The 19429-nt window shown below is 42.5% G+C and overlaps 1 protein-coding gene across 1 annotated transcript; it reads right to left on the reverse strand.

Moving 5' to 3' along the window:
• Positions 1-14113: 14113 nt before the first annotated feature.
• On the reverse strand, positions 14114-19217 carry LOC109735877 (lysophospholipid acyltransferase LPEAT1). Its single transcript, XM_020295077.4, has 8 exons — positions 18448-19217; positions 17055-17174; positions 16907-16944; positions 16695-16759; positions 16138-16206; positions 15353-15486; positions 14530-14670; positions 14114-14430 (listed from the first exon to the last, which is right to left on the reverse strand). Exons 1-8 carry the CDS (start codon positions 18919-18921, stop codon positions 14323-14325), a joined length of 1149 nt encoding a protein of 382 aa, XP_020150666.1. The 5' UTR covers positions 18922-19217; the 3' UTR covers positions 14114-14322.
• Between the last annotated feature and the right edge of the window lie 212 nt (positions 19218-19429).

The raw sequence follows: 19429 nt of genomic DNA on the forward strand, positions 1-19429 counted from the left end.
AGATAAGGATTCATCACGTTTTACGATACGGAGCCGCCGCCAAGCCATGTTCTTCCTCGGGAGGGCAGATCTAGGATCCGTTCTGGGCTCCGGAGAGGAGAAATCATCGCCATCATCATCATCAACTATCCTCCATCACAAATTTCATGATGCTCACCGCCGTGCGTGAGTAATTCCATCGTAGGCTTACTGGACAGTGATGAGTTGGATGAGATTTACCATGTAATTGAGTTAGTTTTGTTAGGGTTTGATCCCTAGTATCCGCTATGTTCTAAGATTGATGTTGCTATGACTTTGCTATGCTTAATGCTTGTCACTAGGGCTCGATTGCCATGATTTCATATCTGAAGCTGTTCTGTTTTCATGAATATATTTGTGTTCTTGATCCTATCTTGCAAGTTATAGTCACCTACTATGTGTTATGATCCGTCAGCCCCGGAGTGACAATAGTCGGGACACTTCCCGGTGATGACCGTAGTTTGAGGAGTTCATGTATTCACTAAGTGCTAATGATTTGGTCCGGTACTCTATTAAAAGGAGGCCGCAATATCCCTTAGTGTCCAATAGGACCCCGCTGCCATGGGAGGGTGGGACAAAAGATGTCATGCAAGTTCTTTTCCATAAGCATGTATGACTATATTCGGAATACATGCCTACATTATATTGATGAATTGGAGCTAGTTCTGTGTCACCCTATGTTATAACTGTTGCATGATGAATGTCATCCGACATAATTATCCATCATTGATCCATTGCCTACGAGCTCGTTTCATATTGATCTTTGCTAAGTTACTTTTCCGTTGCCACTATTACGATTACTACAAAACTGCTACTATTATTTTTGCCACCATTACCGTTACTTCCATACTACTTTGCTACTAAATATTTTGCTGCAGATATTAAGTCTTTCAGGTGTGGTTGAATTGACAACTCAGCTGCTAATACTTGAGAATATTCTTTGGCTCCCCTTGTGTCGAATCAATAAATTTGGGTTGAACATTCTACCCTCGAAAACTGTTGTGATCCCCTATACTTGTGGGTTATCAAGACCTTTTTCTGGCGCCGTTGCCCGGGAGCATAGCTCTATTCTCTGAGTTACTTGAGATTTATATCTGTTGATCACTATGAGGAATTTGAAAGATCAACGAACCAAGATTTTTCCCTCAACTACGAAGGGAGGTAAGGAACTGCCATCTAGCGCTGCACTTGATTCACTTTCTATTTTGAGTAAGCTTGCGACACCTGCTATTGATTCCGATATGTTGCATGTTATTGATGATGCCACTTCTGCTATGCATGATGCTTATGATGAAACTACTTCTCTGCTTGATAATATTGTGGCACTAAGTGAATTTCTTGATGAGCAACTTGCTAGGGTTAGAGAGAATTAAATTACTGAAACTGATGATATTGTTGAAACTGAAGATTATGATTCTCCCCCTAGATAGGAATTGCCTATTGTACCTGAGGGTTACGTTATGGATGAAGAAACTGCTACAGACTTCTTTGCTTGCAATGATAGAGAGGGTCTTAAGAAATTATTAGCTAAGCTGAAAGAAATATCCTTGAATGCTAGAATAAAATATGATCCTAATTTTTCTACTTCACCTATCTTTGTTACTGATAAGGATTATGAATTCTCTGTCGATCCTGAATTAATTACTTTGGTTGAATCTGATCCTTTCTATGGTTATGAGTCTAAAACTGTTGTGGCACATCTTACTAAATTGAATCATATAGCCACCCTATTTGCTCATGAGGAAAAAAATTGGCTATTACTATATTCTTAAATTGTTTTCTTTCTCATTAAAGGGTGATGCTAAGTTATGGTTTAACTCTCTTGCTCTTGGTTGTGTGCGTAGTCCCCAGGATATGATTTACTACTTCTCTGCAAAATATTTCCCCGCTCATAAGAAACAAGATGTTTTAAGGGAAATATTTAACTTTGTGCAAATTGAAGAAGAGAGCCTCCCACAAGTTTGGGGGAGGCTTCTCAAATTACTTAATGCTTTGCCTGATCATCCTCTCAAGAAAAATGAAATACTTGATATCTTTTATAATGGACTAATCGATGCTTCCAGAGACCACCAAGATAGTTGTGTTGGTTGTGTTTTCAGGGAACGAACTGTTGAACAAGCTGAATTGCTATTGAATAATATATTGAGTAATGATAATGATTGGACATTTCCTGAACCAACTCCTAAGCCAACTCCGAAGAAAAGGGGTATTCTATTTCTCAGTCCTGAATGCAAGAGGCAAAGAAATCTATGAAAGAAAAAAGTATTAAAGATGAAGATGTTGAAAATTTACCGCCTATTGAAGAAATACATGGTCTTGATAACCCGACACAGGTAGTAGAGGTAACTCTCTCCATAGATTTGATGAAGGTGATATTCCTCATAATAAGTCTGCTAGTCAATGCTTGGATGAGTTTTATAATTTTATTGTTAAACAAGAAAATTTCAATGCTTATGTTAGTAGACAATTGAAACGTGATTCTTACATGCTTAACCACTTGGGTGATTATATGAGTAGAACTGTTAATGATCTTAAGCTTATTAGTAAACATGCTTCCATGGTTACAACTCAAGTAGAACAAGTACTTAAGGCACAAGATGATTTGCTTAATGAGTTGAATAGTAAGAATAATGATAATGATGTTAGGGTTATGAACAGAGGTAGTAAAATGACCCAGGAACCTTTGTATCCTGAGGGTCATCCTAAGAGAGTCGAGCAAGATTCTCAGAGAACTAATACTGATGCACCTTTTAAATAAGAACAAAATAGTCTATTGCTAAATAACAAAAACAAAACTAAATTTGTCAAAAGTGACGAAAAGTTATAATTAAAAACATTTAAATGCTAAGGAAAAAGAAAATAACACTAAACTATATAAATCAGTACTGTTTCGCCTAAAATCCTAATTTAAAATAAACAAAAACTAATTTAAAAAATCCTACTGTTTAGACAAAAGATCAAGTGATCACTAGCAAAAAGAATTAATCAAAAAGCTACTTTTGAATAAAAGTTATTAGTAATCTAATATTTGTAACAAATCTAATTGAATTCGAAATTTTAAAAAGTTAAAAAAATATTTTTCTTTGTGTCCACGGGATAGATGGGATTTTTGTGAATCCGTAGGAAAAAGGATCATCAAAATCGGAGTTGTAGATCTAAAGATATAAAAAAACAAAACCGAATCTAAAACTAAAAACAGAAACGAAAAAAAATAGATGATGCGCTAGCTACATAGCTGGTTGTAACTGGGCCTACGGGGTGTGCGGTCGGTAACTAAACAGCGCTCGGGCGATAACTTAACAAAACGTACGCGTGTGTTTTTAAGAATAAAACCAATCGGCTGGTTTGATCTGAACTGCACTAAACTGCAAAGAAAACCCGTCTAAAAAACGATCTAATCTAACATAACGATTCGATCTAAGGAAAAAAACAACAGGAGCGAATAGAGGAGGAGGGTTCGTGCTTACTGAGAAGAACGGGGTGGAGCTGTGGCGTGGGGGGGGGGGGGGGCAGCGGCTCCGGCCGTCGTGGGTAGAGGCGAAGGTGTCGGGAGGATGTAGCGGAGAGCTGTTCTTCGATTATTAGTCACACGGAGATGTGAACTATGGGTGTTAATCACATGACGATGTGAACTACATTATTGACTCTAGTGCATGTGGTAGACTGAAGGAAATATGCCCTAGAGGCAATAATAAAGTTGTTATTTTCTATTTCCTTATTCATGATAAATGGTTTATTATTCATGCTAGAATTGTATTGATCAGAAACTTAAATACATGTGTGAATACATAAAAAAATAGCGTGTCCCTAGTAAGCCTATACTAGACTAGCTCGTTGATCAAAGATGGTTAAGGTTTCCTAACCATAGACATGTGTTGTTATTCGATAAACAGGATCACATCATTCTCCGAATGATGTGATGGACAAGACCCATCCGTTAGCTTAGCATATTGATCGTTTAGTTTATTGCTATTGCTTTCTTCATGTCAAATACATATTCCTTCGACTATGAGATTATGCAACTCCTGGATACCAGAGGAATGCCTTGTGTGCTATCAAACATCACAACGTAACTAGGTGATCATAAAGATGCTCTACAGGTATCTCTGAAGGTGTTTGTTGAGTTGGCATAGATCGTGATTAGGATTTGTCACTCCGAGTATCGGAGAGGTGTCTCTGGGCCCTCTCGGTAATATACGTCATAAGCTTGCAAGCAAATGACTAAGGAGTTAGTCACGAGGTGATGTATTACGGAACGAGTATAGAGACTTGCCAGTAACGAGATTGAACTAGGTATAGAGATACCAACGATCGAATCTCGGGCAAGTAACATACTGATGACAAAGGGAATTACGTATGTTGTCATAACGGTTCGACCGATAAAGATCTTCGTAGAATATGTAGGATCCAATATGCGCATCGAGGTTCCGCTATTGGTTATTGACTGGAGAGGTGTCTCGATCATGTCTACGTAGTTCTCGAACCCGTAGGCGTCCGCATGCTTAACGTTCTCGTTGACGATATAGTATTATATGAGTTATGTGATTTGGTAACCGAATGTTGTTCGGAGTCCCGGATGAGATCACGGACATGACGAGGAGTCTCAAAATGGTCGAGAGATAAAGATTGATATATAGGACGATGGTATTTGGACACCGAAAGTGTTTCGGGTGGTACCAGGTACTTATCAGGTCACCGGAAAGGGTTCCGGGCAGCCCCGGTAGGTTTTTGGGCCTTGTGGGCCAAAAGGGGAAGAGCGCACCAGCCCACAAGGGGCTGGTACGCCCCTCTACCCCCTGCCCACGCACCAAAGGAGGGAGGGAAGGAAAGGGGAGGCACCCTAAGGCAGCCATCTCCATTTCCTTTCCCCCTCATGTCCAATTAAGGAAAGGGGGCGCAGGGCAAGGTAGCAAACCTAGGGCTACCGCCAGGTCTCTTGGAGCGCCCTAGGGGCTGCCTCCTCCCCTCCCACCTATATATATGTGGGGAGGGGGCGCCACACAAGGACAACATTGTCTCAGCCGTGTGCGGCGCCCCCGTCCATCGTTTACTCCCTCGGTCATATTTTCATAGTGTTTAGGCGAAGCCCTGCGGAGATCACATCACCATCAACGCCACCACGCCGTCGTGCTATCGTAACTCATCTACTACCTCGCCGTCTTGCTGTATCAAGAAGGCGTAGGACGTCCCCGAGCTGAACGTGTGCAGAACGTGGAGGTGCCGTGTGTTCGGTACTAGATCGGTTGGAGCACGAAGAAAGTCCGACTACATCAACCGCGTTGTGAAACGCTTCCGCTTACGGTCTACAAGGGTACGTAAACACACTCTCCCCCTCGTTGCTATGCATCTCCATGGATAGATCATTGCTTGCGCGTAGATTTTTTTTTGTTTTCCATGCAACGATTCCCAACAGCTGTTGATACATTACCTCTTGTCCTAGATGCTTAGTATATATTGGTTAGTGATCTATCAGAGGCCCCACACCCTTGTGCTTGTTGCCATGCTCTACTGCCGGCGATATGATCCATGTGATCGAGGTGTAGAGATCGAACACACACCAGCACCCCTCTTAGTTGTACGACTCTTCAGAGCTACCATCGAGTGCCGAGGGTGTGATGCCTCGTATCCCACTTACGATGATATCTCTGTAGTGTAGCACATCAGGTGTGGTTTACCGAGGGTTATTCCTCGCTGATCACTCCCAATGATGACTCTGTCGTGCAGCACCTCAAGCATGAACCCATCAAGGGTGATTCCTCCAAGTTCACCTTGACATTTTACCTCAGGTGTGAACCTATTGAGGGTGATTCCTCTGAGTTCACCTTGATGGTAAGGACACACTGTTACCTTTAACTGTTACCCCGTTAACTGTTACCGCGGGACTTAAGGGACAGGTGGTACCACCCCGGTAGAGGTGGACCTGAGTTCCCAACAGTCTCTTGATAAGTCGGGCCGGCCCCAAGGGTACTCGTGAGATTTATTGATGCGGCACGACCGTGCAGGAAGAGACCGCCCTAGGACAGGGATGGGCCTGGCCCTTGTCGTAAGTTCGCGATACGGGGCGACGGGATCACTGTTCGTCTCTGCGAGCTCCCAACATGCTAACGGGTTTAGATATGTGATCTGAGTAGGCTGGTACTTCTTGAGCTTGCGTTGGTTTTTTCCTTGAAGTGGAAAGGGTAATGCAGCAAAGTAGAGATAAGTATTTCCCTCAGTTAATAACCAAGGTATCAATCCAGTAGGAGGAACACACAAATTTCCAATAGTAGTACCTGCACAAATAAACAAATAATTGCACCCAGCGTGATAAAGGGGTGTCAACCCCTTCACGGTTACTTGCAAGGATGAGATCTGATAGTGGTAGATGTACAAGATAATGCAAAATAAAATAGAAGTATATAAATTACAGCAATGTATTTTTGTGTTTTTAGTTTTATAGATCTGAAAATAATATGATAAAAGATAGACCCAGGGCCATAGTGTTCAGCAGAGGCTTCTCTCTTGAAAGAAAATGATACAATGGGTAAACAAACTACTGTTGAGCAATTGATAGAAAAGTGCATAGTTATGACGATATCCAAGGCAATGATCGTGAATATAGGCATCACATCCGAGGCAAGTAGACCGACTCTTGCCTGCATCTACTACTATTATTCTACATATCGACCGCTATCCACCATGCATCTAGTGTATTAAGTTGACAAGAACGGAGTAATGCCTTAAGCAAGATGACATGATGTTGAAAGATAGATCCAAGCAATATGAATAAACCCCATCTTTTTATCCTTAGGGGGAATACAATTATGTGTCATGTCCCTTTCTGTCGCTGGGATTGAGCACCGCAAGGAAATTTGGTTTTTCAGATTTTCTTTTGGAAAATTTTGGACGAAAATGACAAACCAAAAATTAAAGTTTGGAATGAATTTGACAAAAATTTGTGAAAACATTGAAATAAACTAGAACATAAAAGTACAGCAGATCATTAGCAACTCAAACATTGGATTAAGAGTATAGTACGACATGTGCATCAAGGAAGCCTCGATCTCATGTAGCTGCGCTCCACGGTGTTGCAGCCGTCGACCGGGTCGCCCCATGCACGGGTGCTATCACGGCGGCGACTTCACCCTCCACTGGGAAAGGGCGGAACAGGGAGGAGGGTGGACGCAGGTGGAGACTGGAGGAGGAGGAGGCTGGGCGGAGGCGTCGCTGCATCTCCTCCCTTGGCTCGCGTTCCTTGCAGCAACCACAGAGAGGAGCGGAGACGGGGGAAATGAAATTTAGGGTTAGGGATGGCTCGATTGCAGTTTTTATATTAGTGGGGAATATTTGTAGGCTATTTTTGATGTTGGACTAGGCTGAACATTCAAAAGTGGACGAATTGTTGGGCCTGGTTACATAATACCAAGCCCAAACGAGATGGACGAATTTCGGACGAGACTTGTTTTTTTCGGACGAAATCCAAAAGTCTGGTCACAACAGAGGAATTGGTTTCAGCGTGGAGTAGAGTAAAGGGAGCGTGTATTTCCTTGTTCCTACGTGAAGGGCACATAAAACAAGAGTTTTTTTACCTTGAAGACTGCAGGGCTTACACCCCACAGCATTTTATTAAAACTCACCAGCAAAGAATACAAAAGGTTCCTCAAGGAGAGGAACAAAAACAAAGAAAGAGCTATACAAAGCAAACTAAACTAAGCAAGAAAAGAAAGAGGGGCTATATCTAAAAGTAAAAGAAAATACATCTGATGTCTCATCAAGGAGGTAAGAAGTCAATCCACTTTAGCAGAGCATCCTTAAATCTTCTCTTGATCCTGTGGGAGAGGAGGGTAATGTCATGTATGAAACCATTCCTCCACTACCTGAAAGAAGGACTGATGTGTCTAAAAGCCTTATCATTCCTAACTTTCCAAATGTTCCACCATGCAAGGAAGACCACTTCTGAAAAGAATGGCTTATTGAAATCCTTCCTAGCATGTAAAGCAATTTCCACCATGTCATTGCTATCTAGCCAGGTGACTTGAAGATAATTCCATATGCGCATACTGAAGTTGCATTGGAAGAAGAGGTGGTTCCTGTCTTCAAGCGCTCCAGTCAGGCAGAGAACACACTCAGGCCCATCATTAATTTTCCAATGTCTAGCCAGGCAAACATTTTAATTGTCATGGTGCAACAACTCTTCCAGACCCAACTCAGTATGGGATTGGCCAAAGCTGGTTGGTGCACAAAATCATAAAATTTCTTGGCCGAATATTCGGACCTCTTCCCATGTCTCCAAGCCCAGATGTCATTGCATCCATTATAAAAAGTGACATCTGCCATCATAGATGAGAGCTGATTTAGCTCTTGAAAAGCCAATTTAGACAGAGGCAAAGAGAACATCTGTTGAAAATTTCCAGCCTGAAACATTTCCATAACTGAGAGATTCTTGCGCATGCAAAAAGAGAACAACCTTGGAAATCTGTCCTGAAGAGGGGTGCAAACATAAAACAAGAGTTGTGACCCCTCTTCCCTCGTTCACGCACAAACACTTCGCCAAATTATGTGAAATCCCGTTGTTCTCTGAAATTTGCACGAAAGGTGCATGAACGGGGAATTTTCTTGTGTTTTACTATATACACAATTTATGTTCTCTAGGCGCCCCAAAGGAACCAATTCTATGGAAATTGGATTCATTCATTTTTCCGTCATTTTTTTATGTTCCCTAACTTTGGGTAGTTGACATATAGGCCAGCTTATTGTGGGACCCACATGTTAACCATGGCAAAGGAAGGTGAATTAAGTTAGAGGATCTCAGTCCCGATGCGATGGGGTCGGTTTTGTGTTGTATTTATGTCTTAGGGGTGCGGTGCCAATGAGGTGTGATCGCCGACGATATCTCACCTGGTCATTGTCCCTCACTTGTCATGCCAATTGTAGATGTGTTAGGTTATCACACTAAGTCATTGTCTCTGCCATTTTACACCCGCGATAAGTGGTCAACAAGACAACTAGGATGGTAGCTAAGGGGTTGCTTATTTTAAGCACAACTTGCCATGCTTCCGGCTCATTCCTAGGATCGGTGAGGTGATGGTGCGTACTGGGTGAAAGTCTTACTCCAATAGGGGCCAAAACCGGTGATGGAGACGCTCATGACGTCGTGTTTCTCCTTGTAGGGGTCACTAAAGAGTTATTTTCACACCATGCCCTCGGCAGAAGATGTGTTTCATGGTGGAGGCTGATTTCAAGGGTTGATGGTTGTGACTTTGATCTTGGGGGCCATGGGTGCTTCCATCATGCCCTCGACATCGGGTTGCTGGTTTGATGGATGGTGCTCGAGATCTAGTCTTGTAAAGTAGTTTTTTCACTGTTGGGCTTTTTCACAGTTGTCCTCAATGGCGGAGCTTAGTGCATGCCTGGGGTCTGTGCCCCCCCCGGATTGGCACATGCAGGCATATTCTTTTTAGAGAGAGAGCATAGATGATGAAATTTTATGGGTTTGCCCGCACTAGCTCATATATTCTATTTGCCCCCCCCCCCAAAGAACTTGGTCAAGCTCCGCTACTGGTTCTCCTCTAATCAACCATCATCTTGTATGGCATTCCTTCTTGTTTTCCTAAAAAAAACAGGCCAGTCTTAGTGAACCTTGTCCTCTTGGCGAGGTTTCGTGAACTTAGCCACACTTTTCATCCATGTGATTATGTGTTCTAGACATAATTCTTTGGCCAATGTTTGCTGCAGTTGTGGATTCAACTTTGTTAGTGCATCTCCAACAGTAGCCCCTACATAGCCCTCTAGGGCTGGTCCCAACTCCCGAGCCCCAATATAGTGGATCTAACTCTAGCAACCGTAGTCCCTATTTCTCAACCCCAACTACCTTTTGTCTTCAATCTCCATATACATTTTATATTTCTCCATGTTTCACACCACAATAATTCAAATATATATAATTAAACCATATTCAAATCCACAATTTCAAATATCATAATTCAAATTTTAAAAAAATGAACATGGAACCACACATTCTAGTAGTAGATGACATGCAAACATCATGAAATAGTTCTCATTCATAAGTAATCTTAACATATCAACATCATCGCACAAATTGAGGATTGAACATTTCATATATGCACATACGTTCATGATGCAAAATTATCTATACTGATGTTGCAAGTGCGACAAGTGACATTCTCAAGGCAGATGACATGACATTCATATTTCTCTGTTTTTGTCTTATTTATAGACTAAGCTAACTCCACTGATGCGCGAAATGTTAAAAAATAACTGTTGTATTGACATAAAGAAATCAATATGAGTAGCTTAGTTGTGGGATGGTGCTTAAACCAAACATGCAATATTGGATATGATAACATTGCCATAACTAAGTTAAGGTAAACTATGGTTTACCACAAAAGTAAGCCATAAGTGTGACAAAATCGATAAGGTTGAGCCTACAACACATTGGCCATGCTAATATAGAACTGTAGCTAACAATTGTGCTTTCTAAGAATGCACCACACGTATAAGGAAAATAGGTTGGCAGGAAACACTCATGTTAGGGAGAAATTGTTGGGGAACGTAGTAATTTCAAAAAAAATCCTACGCACACGCAAGATCATGGTGATGCATAGCAACGAGAGGGGAGAGTGTTGTCTACGTACCCTCGTAGACTGAAAGCGGAAGCGTTAGCACAACGCGGTTGATATAGTCGTACGTCTTCACGATCTGACCGATCAAGTACGGAACGCACGGCACCTTCGAGTTCAGCACACGTACAGCCCAATGACGTCCCTCGAACTCCGATCCAGCCGAGTGTTGAGGGAGAGTTTCGTCAGCACGACGGCGTGGTGACGATGATGATGTTCTACCAACGCAGGGCTTCGCCTAAGCACCGCTACAGTATTATCGAGGTGGACTATGGTGGAGGGGGGCATCGCGCACGGCTAAAAGATCAAACGATCAATTGTTGTCTCTATGGGGTGCCCCCCTGCCCCCGTATATAAAGGAGCAAGGGGGAAGGCGGCCGGCCAAGGAGGAGGGCACGCCAAGGGGGGAGTCCTACTCCCACCGGGAGTAGGACTCCTCCTTTCCTTGTTGGAGTAGAAGAGAAGGAAAGAGGGGGAGAGGGAGAAGGAAAAGGGGGCTGCACCCCTTGTCCAATTCGGACCAGATGGGGGGTGCGCGCCTCCTTCCTTTTGGCCTCTCTCCCCTATTCCCGTATGGCCCAATAAGGCCCAATACTTCTCCCCGGCGAATTCCCGTAACTCTCCGGTACTCCGATAAATACTCGAATCACTCGGAACCTTTCTGAAGTCCGAATATAGTCGTCCAATATATCGATTTTTATGTCTCGGCCATTTCGAGACTCCTCGTCATGTCCCCGATCTCATCCGGGACTCCGAACTACCTTCGGTACATCAAAACACATAAACTCATAATATAACCGTCATCGACCTTTAAGCGTGCGGACCCTACGGGTTCGAGAACTATGTAGACATGACCGAGACACGTCTCCGGTCAATAACCAATAGCGGAACCTGGATGCTCATATTGGCTCCCACATATTCTACGAAGATCTTTATCGGTCAAACCACATAACAACATACGTTGTTCCCTTTGTCATCGGTATGTTACTTGCCCGAGATTCGATCGTCGGTATCTCAATACCTAGTTCAATCTCGTTACCGGCAAGTCTCTTTACTCGTTCCGTAATACATCATCCCGCAACTAACTCATTAGTTGCAATGCTTGCAAGGCTTAAGTGATGTGCATTACCGAGTGGACCCAGAGATACCTCTCCGACAATCGGAGTGACAAATCCTAATCTCGAAATACGCCAACCCAACAAGTACCTTCGGAGACACCTGTAGAGCACCTTTATAATCACCCAGTTACGTTGTGACGTTTGGTAGCACACAAAGTGTTCCTCCGGTAAACGGGAGTTGTATAATCTCATAGTCATAGGAACATGTATAAGTCATGAAGAAAGTAATAGCAGAATACTAAACGATCGTGTGCTAAGCTAACGGAATGGGTCAAGTCAATCACATCATTCTCCTAATGATATGATCCCGTTAATCAAATGACAACTCATGTCTATGGCTAGGAAACATAACCATCTTTGGTCAACGAGCTAGTCAAGTAGAGGCATACTAGTGACACTCTGTTTGTCTATGTATTCATACATGTATCATGTTTCCGGTTAATACAATTATAGCATGAATAATAAACATTTATCATGATATAAGGAAATAAATAATAAATAACTAATTCTACCTGAGGTTCTCACCTAGTCATACCTTGTCAGTCAACAAGATCCAAGGTGTTCAACAAAATTCCAAGATAGAAAACAAAGTTCAAGCCGATCAAAGGAAGTCCAAGCAAATTGTCATGGTCAACAAGTCAAAGAAAAGAGCAAAATAAATTAACAAAGCCGACAATGAAGTCAAGGAGCAATTATTATCTTTTGAGGTCGAAGGCCCACTCATGCATGGATGAGAGGGAGTGGTGCACCATGGACTATGGCCGAGGTTGGAATTATATGGCCGAGGTGTATCAACTTCCAGCACTAGAAGGTATCCAAAATACGGGGAGGGAAGTCCTTCTAAGCGCCATCGGAAATCTTTCAGAATGCAATGGTGCTGATGACCCTGTGGGTTGTGACGATGTTGCCATGTGCGGAATGAAGTGGATCATCACAAATAGCCCCCACCGAATGATGACTCCCGACGATTTCTTATGAGTTACATGGAGTCCTTAGCTTAGATTCAATACTGCCACTTACAAGATTCCACGTAAAAGGAAAGTATGTATTGCTTGACGAAAACCGTCCTAAATTGGCTGCTACTGGCTCCAGAACCATGAATATGCCTCGGTGGGTGCCTCTTTCTCCAAGTTGGTGTAAGCTCAATATGGACAGTTCGCTCGCAGCAGATGGAAGTGCAAGAGCTGGTATGGTTCTTCGGGATCACATGGGTGTGGTGTGGTTGTTTCCCCTTGTATCGGCAATTGTTCTCTTATAGGAAAGTCCTGGAAACGGAGTTATGTGTACCTATGAAAGGCATCTTTTTAGTTTCTTGAGGTCCATTGCCTGGAGATAGTAAATCGACAAAAATCTCTCGGTGCACACGTCCTTGGTGGAGGAAATTAAAACTTTGCTAAAGTCCCGTCAAACTTGTACAACACATGTTAAGCATAGTCAAACGAAAGTACCTTTTTACACCTGAGCTCATATGCTCCTGGTGTAAACAGTAAAATAAATAAAATAGAAAAAAATTTCAAAAACTTCTGCTTTTTTTGTGACATACTTTAAGAAATGTTTGTTGTGCATGTAAAATTCATCACACAAAATCATATTGATCGAAGTCGTGGCAAAAAAAATTCAAAGCCCCAAAATGCGTTTGAAAGTAACATTTTCATAACATCAATTTTGTTTTCTTTACCACGCCTTCCACGAATGTCATTGCATGATGAAATTTTGCATGCACAACAAATTTAGAATTTTTTAAATGCTTATCTATTTTATTTATTGTATTACTGTTCACACCCAGACATATGAGCTCTGGTGTAGAAACTCCACGTCATGTCTACTAGTCACTTTGTGGCCAATTATGCTAGTGCTTGTACGGCGGTTTGGTCATGAAGATGTTGACAGAATTCTACCATGCTGATTGTAATTCTCGATGTTGAGTGTAAAGTGAGCAGATGAACTCGGGAGCCAAATCGCTGCTCCGGCCCGGTCTGGATTAGGTGTAATTTTTGTCTGCTGCCTGTTGTTCAGTTAAAACTTGAGCTAAATATCATACAGCACACAAATTTTACACTCGATCGAAGTGAGGCCTTAATCCCTAAAGTTTCACCTCCTTCCGGATTAAATGCCTGCCTGATTCTTGCTGCAAAAAATGGGTGGCCAATGGTCATCTACAAAGGGTCCTCCCCTAACGGGAAAGATTAGTGACAAAACTTCGATTCCTGCTTTCAGGCACATGTAGGAAAATAAACAGCAGTGGTATCCAAATTAACTTCGACATGATAAGCCTGCAGGGGCGACCAAGTAGATAGACGATTCAGTTTTCAGAACAAGCAGTGTTTAAAAGGCTCACATGGACCATAGGAAGAGGTGTATGAAAGCCCGTTGTGTACATTTATTGCTGACATATTCGCTGTACCACAACAGTTAGTTGCTTGTTTTCTACAGTGAAACATCGGGGTAATATTCACAACGCTCCTCTCAAACATGAGGATGGATGCCATGTAACACACCCACTTTTATTTATTGTTACAAGCAAGACACTCAGACTGTCAGTATACTAATCCCAATGGTAATACATTTCAATCATCTTTCTTGTGTAAGGCACGAGGCAGACTATTATTACCATTCAGGGCTGCATGGTACACTCGCTTCTCCGCTAACCCAAGATCTGAAAGAATCAAGTTTCCCTGAAACATGGAAGTCAAGAAGAGTTAATAACTTGGTGTATACATCTAACAGAAATGATTTCTGAGACTGATTGATTAACAAGAAAGATGAATATATACCTCCACTGCCATTAATTTCCGTACATTATCTGCGTAGAGCTTCGGATCATCTTTTTCTTGCTCAGAAGGATAGTACACAGGCAAATGCACAACCTCTAGATAATTCACAAACTGACAAAGGAGCAGAAATACATGGCGTGCCTGAAAGTTTCAACGATGTTAAATGGATACTATATGCTCATATATGGAAGTGCTCTTTCGTATATTTAATTAACTGGGGTTATTTGGATGACTGCTAAAATCAGTTGGGGTAACTTCAGAAAAGTACTCTCTCCATCTGGAATTAGTTGACGCTCAAACGGATGTATCTAGCACTGAAATACGTTTAGATACATCCGTTTGAGCGTCAACTAATTCCAGATAGAGGTAGTACCATAGAACAAACTCATTATGGATGCACCTTACAAACATTAAAAAACATGCTATATCCATTGTTATCAAATGAATTGTGCACAAGTCTTACTAGTTTTCTCAGATCAACTGTCAATTATGAAATTTCTATATAAACTGTTTTAGACTTTAGGGTGAGGAAATCAATTAAGAAAACAAAAAGTGTACCTCAGTATATTCCATTGTGAAAAGATATAAAGGATACATGGGCAAAATGGTAGCTAATGACAGGAAGTTCATCAATGTAACGTCCAGAATATATGCACTAATGAAACCAACACAAAATGATATCGATGAAATGTTACTTTAGTGAAGACATCATCAATTCTAGAAAGAGCATTTCATTTTCTTGTTCATACATGTGGTCATTATAGGCATCTGGAACTGAAAACTACAAATGTGTGCAGATTGCCATTGACAGTGAGACACTCACCCCATCCATGGAGTCCCATGCTGGACTGAATCTCTTGTAAGGGTATCTTAAAATGACAGGTTGTACTGGTGCTCTTGCGAGAAAGGCCCCTGTCTTGAATGGAAGGAGATAATCCCCGTTTGTAGTTGTGCCCTCTACAATTAGGAATATAACCAAGTGTAAGTAAGATGCATAAACGAAGACTCTACATAAAAACAGAGGCAGATTTACAAACACTTAATCCAAGTGCTCTTGGACCACAATACGTAATTTCACAATTTTAGTTTGTACAAATATAGAAGTACTCCCTCTGTAAACTAATGTAAGACGTTTTTGCAGTTCAAAATTGAACTGCAAAGTACGGAGGTAGTAGTAAAATAGATTGCACTGAATTTGAACAGATATAGCATGAAATATTGAAGTGTCTTTTTATAAAAGAAGCACGTAGCCGTATACATACGTAAAGCCAATGCAGTTAACAATCCAAATTCATCAAGCAGGAAAGCTACTACAAGTCAAATACAGATACAACATCTTGATCTTATATCAAGATTGATTGCAGTCCCAGCAAAAAGGAAAACGAGATTAAAATAAGACTAGTCACATCATAGATGTAATTAGAAGATATAGTGAACAAATAAAAATATACTCCTAAGAACAAAATGTGTTCCGCAAGAAAAGAAATATATACCAGGTCACTAGCAATGCAAATATGCATCAGAGAAGAACAATAAACTAGAAAATACTTAGTTACTGTCCATATGCAGATTGAATGGCAAAAGAAAGCAGCATTATTATACACCAACCAGGAAAGAGTAACATCATCGGAGAATTCTTTTGTCGATGAGCTCGCTGGATTCTTTCAGTTACAGCACCTGTATGGTATAGATTAGAAAGCAACAACAAGCAAAATAGAATGGTGTAAGGTACGTTGTTTCAACAAATCCTGACCACAAAAAACTAAGTCATTTATGTACAAACAAAGGTGAATCTATCTACAGTAACTATATATTCAACACAGAATGATATAGGGTATGTTGTTTCAACAATCCTGACCACAAGAAACTAAACGGAAGTGAATCTGCCTACAGTAACTGTATAAACAAAAGTCAATTAAACTAACAGTTCAAGAATGGCATGACTATATTGGAAGGTCACCACGATGATGATTACGAATAAGATGTACTTGTAGAGTGCAGGCACCCATCAGTTTGTGGAGATTCATTGTGTCAATATAGTAACTCTTCGAGTACGAAAAGCATAAGCCATAATCTAATCATGAACCACGACGATGAAAATAAATCCATAACTTAAGCAAGAAAAACTTAAGTATGATCACTTAAGGTCAGATATCGTCATATACCTGAAACACCTTTGAAATCCGAAGTTTTAGACTCTCGCTGAACAAAAATACAACCAATGCATTTGCTGCATCACAACAGAAATCATGTTGTAAATTCAGTTAACAAAAAATACAAGCAACTGTCTAGCCATATACTATCCACTAAAATACAATGTCGCTCTAACCAAAAAGTAGAAAAGCAAGAGACTCAATACAGTAGAGAATGTTATTACCTTATGAGACCAACTAGGGGCAATCTGGCCACTGATCTCTTCAAGGATGATAGTCATGTGCAAAACAGGCATGTCAAAATCAATATATTCCGACGACATGATTTTCAAGAAATCATGTGAATACATCGAACATACATAACTGAAGTACCTTAGCAACAAAACTTGGAAGAGAGGATGACATGTGATAAAGAATATCCACATATGATACATGATTAGATACAATTGCCCCTGGTCTTTCCAATAATTCAGACTGGCCCAGATCCTTGCCCTAAAAGAAATGAACTGTCCAGTTGGATATACGATAGACACAAAAGCAGTGGCATGCAATATTCCATTATTAAAGAAGGTTAGGTAAACTGTTGACAGACTGTTAACCTTATATGTACAAATACTCCATGCTTAGCCATCTATTATTAGTCATCATAACAATGTAACATTATATATATTTTTATAAGAGAATATAGACAGGTGTAGCATTATGGAACAAAGCCCGCATTATGGAACAAAGCCCGAGCATTCACAATCTGCATCCATCTTAAATAGGAAACAAATTTAATATCTCATACGTAATTCAAAACGAACACTAAACATTAGTTCCAATTCATAGTATAGTGACTAAAAAGGAAAATGTGTCACTTTTTTGTTCTCGAACATGCACCATTTCGTATTAGAAGAAACATCAAGAAGGTGCAAGAGTACATAAGGCCAAGTGGCCTGACACAGAAAAGAAAAGCACAACAAATCAAAAGAAAACCAAGACCTAAAAAAGGAAGAGCTGTACAACGTCAAAAACCGCTATGCCCTCGCCCGAGTGGCCGACCCCGCCACGGCTGCTGGCACAGAACTGTCCGGAGATACAGTGAGATAAAGGAAAACGTGTCACTTTATCTTGAACGATCTTATTTTAGCTTACTGGAAGATGACAGAGGAACTTGAACAGAGCCATGAATGAATACTAATTCAGATAACGAACAGGTCCAACACAGTATAGTTGCATCCTACTATTTGATCTACCAATTTTAACCCCGTGACGAACAATAGTTCTCTAATAGTGGAAGCATTTGCACCAGAAGGAATGACCCACATGCATCATGCCATGAGTGTCAGCAGCAAGCAAGTATTCGCAAAGTATGCTGATGAAGGCATGCTAGGCTGACAGGATGGGCATATGCACTGACCAAATTTAAGCTAGTGCATATGCTAGAACAACATTTTGATCCAGTCCAAGGAAGCGGGGGGGTTCAAGTTAGCCACAAGGAAACACCAATCTACCTGCTAGGACCCAACAAGACATGCTCTCATTCTCATCAGATAGGCAGCAGAGACGTCCCCCAAAATGTGCATCTCCAACTACGTCAGACTAGACAAGCACCACAACCATGAACAAACTAGGCATCACATACTACAAGCTGTCACTGTCACAGCATCCAGTTCTACCATTGCAGAGGTATCAAGCAAGCAAGCAGGCAACAGGAAATAGGCACATTGGGCTACTACGCCTTATACAGAAGTAGAAAATACTAGTAGTTTACAATTGCTACCTCGGCATCGGGGAAGCGGCGGTCGTGCTCGCGGATCCAGTAGAAGCCAAAGACGAAGAGCATGGCACGTGAGAGGGCGCGGCCGCACCGCACGACCCACGCCCGCCTCCACCCCTGGAGCCGCGCGTAGCCCTCCCCCTGGCCCCCCGCCCGCTCCTCCTCCACCCACAGCGTGCACACGCGGCACACGAGGTAGTAGGCGACGAGCACGAGCACGCCGGCCACGACCCGGAGCGGGAGGAGCACGGCCGCGGCCACGGCCGTCCGCGCCGCCTCCGCCGCCCCCAGGGGGCCGCGGCCCATGGGCCCGTACGCGTCCCGCCGCGCGTAGGGAGCGTACCTCTGGTCCAGCTCCTCGAGGCTCTCCTGCGCCGCCGGTGCATCCGCGGAGGGGAGCGGCTTGGCCGCGACCTCCCCCTCGCCGCGGATGCTGCTGCCCAGCTCGGAGGGGGCGGTGGCGGCGTCGACGGCCATGGTGGCGGAGACGGAGGGAGAAGCTTAAACCTAGCGGTAGCGGTGGCCTTAGCAAGCACTAGGTCTGCATGACGAGGAGAGAAGCGCCGCGGTGGGGTGGGGAGGTGGAGATTGGAAGGGATTGATGGCGGTCGACTGGTCGGTGGGGCGTGGGTGGGCTGGACTCAGAGGGGAGGACCACGGCGGGACGGGAATGGGGGGGGGGGGGGGGGGGGGGGGGGGGAGAGCGTGGGATTTGGATCGGACGGCTCAGGGCGTGCGAGATTGGTTTACCGGAGCTACGACTTTGCGTGGACGACTCGAACTAGCCAGGGCTCAACAAAATAGACGCAAATGTTGACGTGACGCAAATGTCGACGTGCGGTCGGCGGCAATGACAGGAATCACCACGCGTACTACGTCTCGATCTTTTTTTCTTTTTCTGAGGGGACGTTTCAATCCAATCCGTGACGGCGAACCAACTTATATTTTCCGGATTATTATTCTTTTTAAGGTTGAACGGTTTATT

This window comes from Aegilops tauschii, chromosome 1 (genome assembly GCF_002575655.3).
Source record: "Aegilops tauschii subsp. strangulata cultivar AL8/78 chromosome 1, Aet v6.0, whole genome shotgun sequence".
NCBI classification, from domain to species: domain Eukaryota; kingdom Viridiplantae; phylum Streptophyta; class Magnoliopsida; order Poales; family Poaceae; genus Aegilops; species Aegilops tauschii.

Coding starts and splice junctions, on each gene's coding strand:
- LOC109735877 (XM_020295077.4), bottom strand. CDS start 18,921: ATGGCCGTCGACGCCGCCACCGCCCCCTCCGAGCTGGGCAGCAGCATC. Junction 16,945..17,054: donor TTCCAAGTTTTGTTGCTAAG/GTACTTCAGTTA, acceptor TCATCCTTGAAG/AGATCAGTGGCCAGATTGCC. Junction 16,207..16,694: donor GGATTTCAAAGGTGTTTCAG/GTATATGACGAT, acceptor TATACCATACAG/GTGCTGTAACTGAAAGAATC.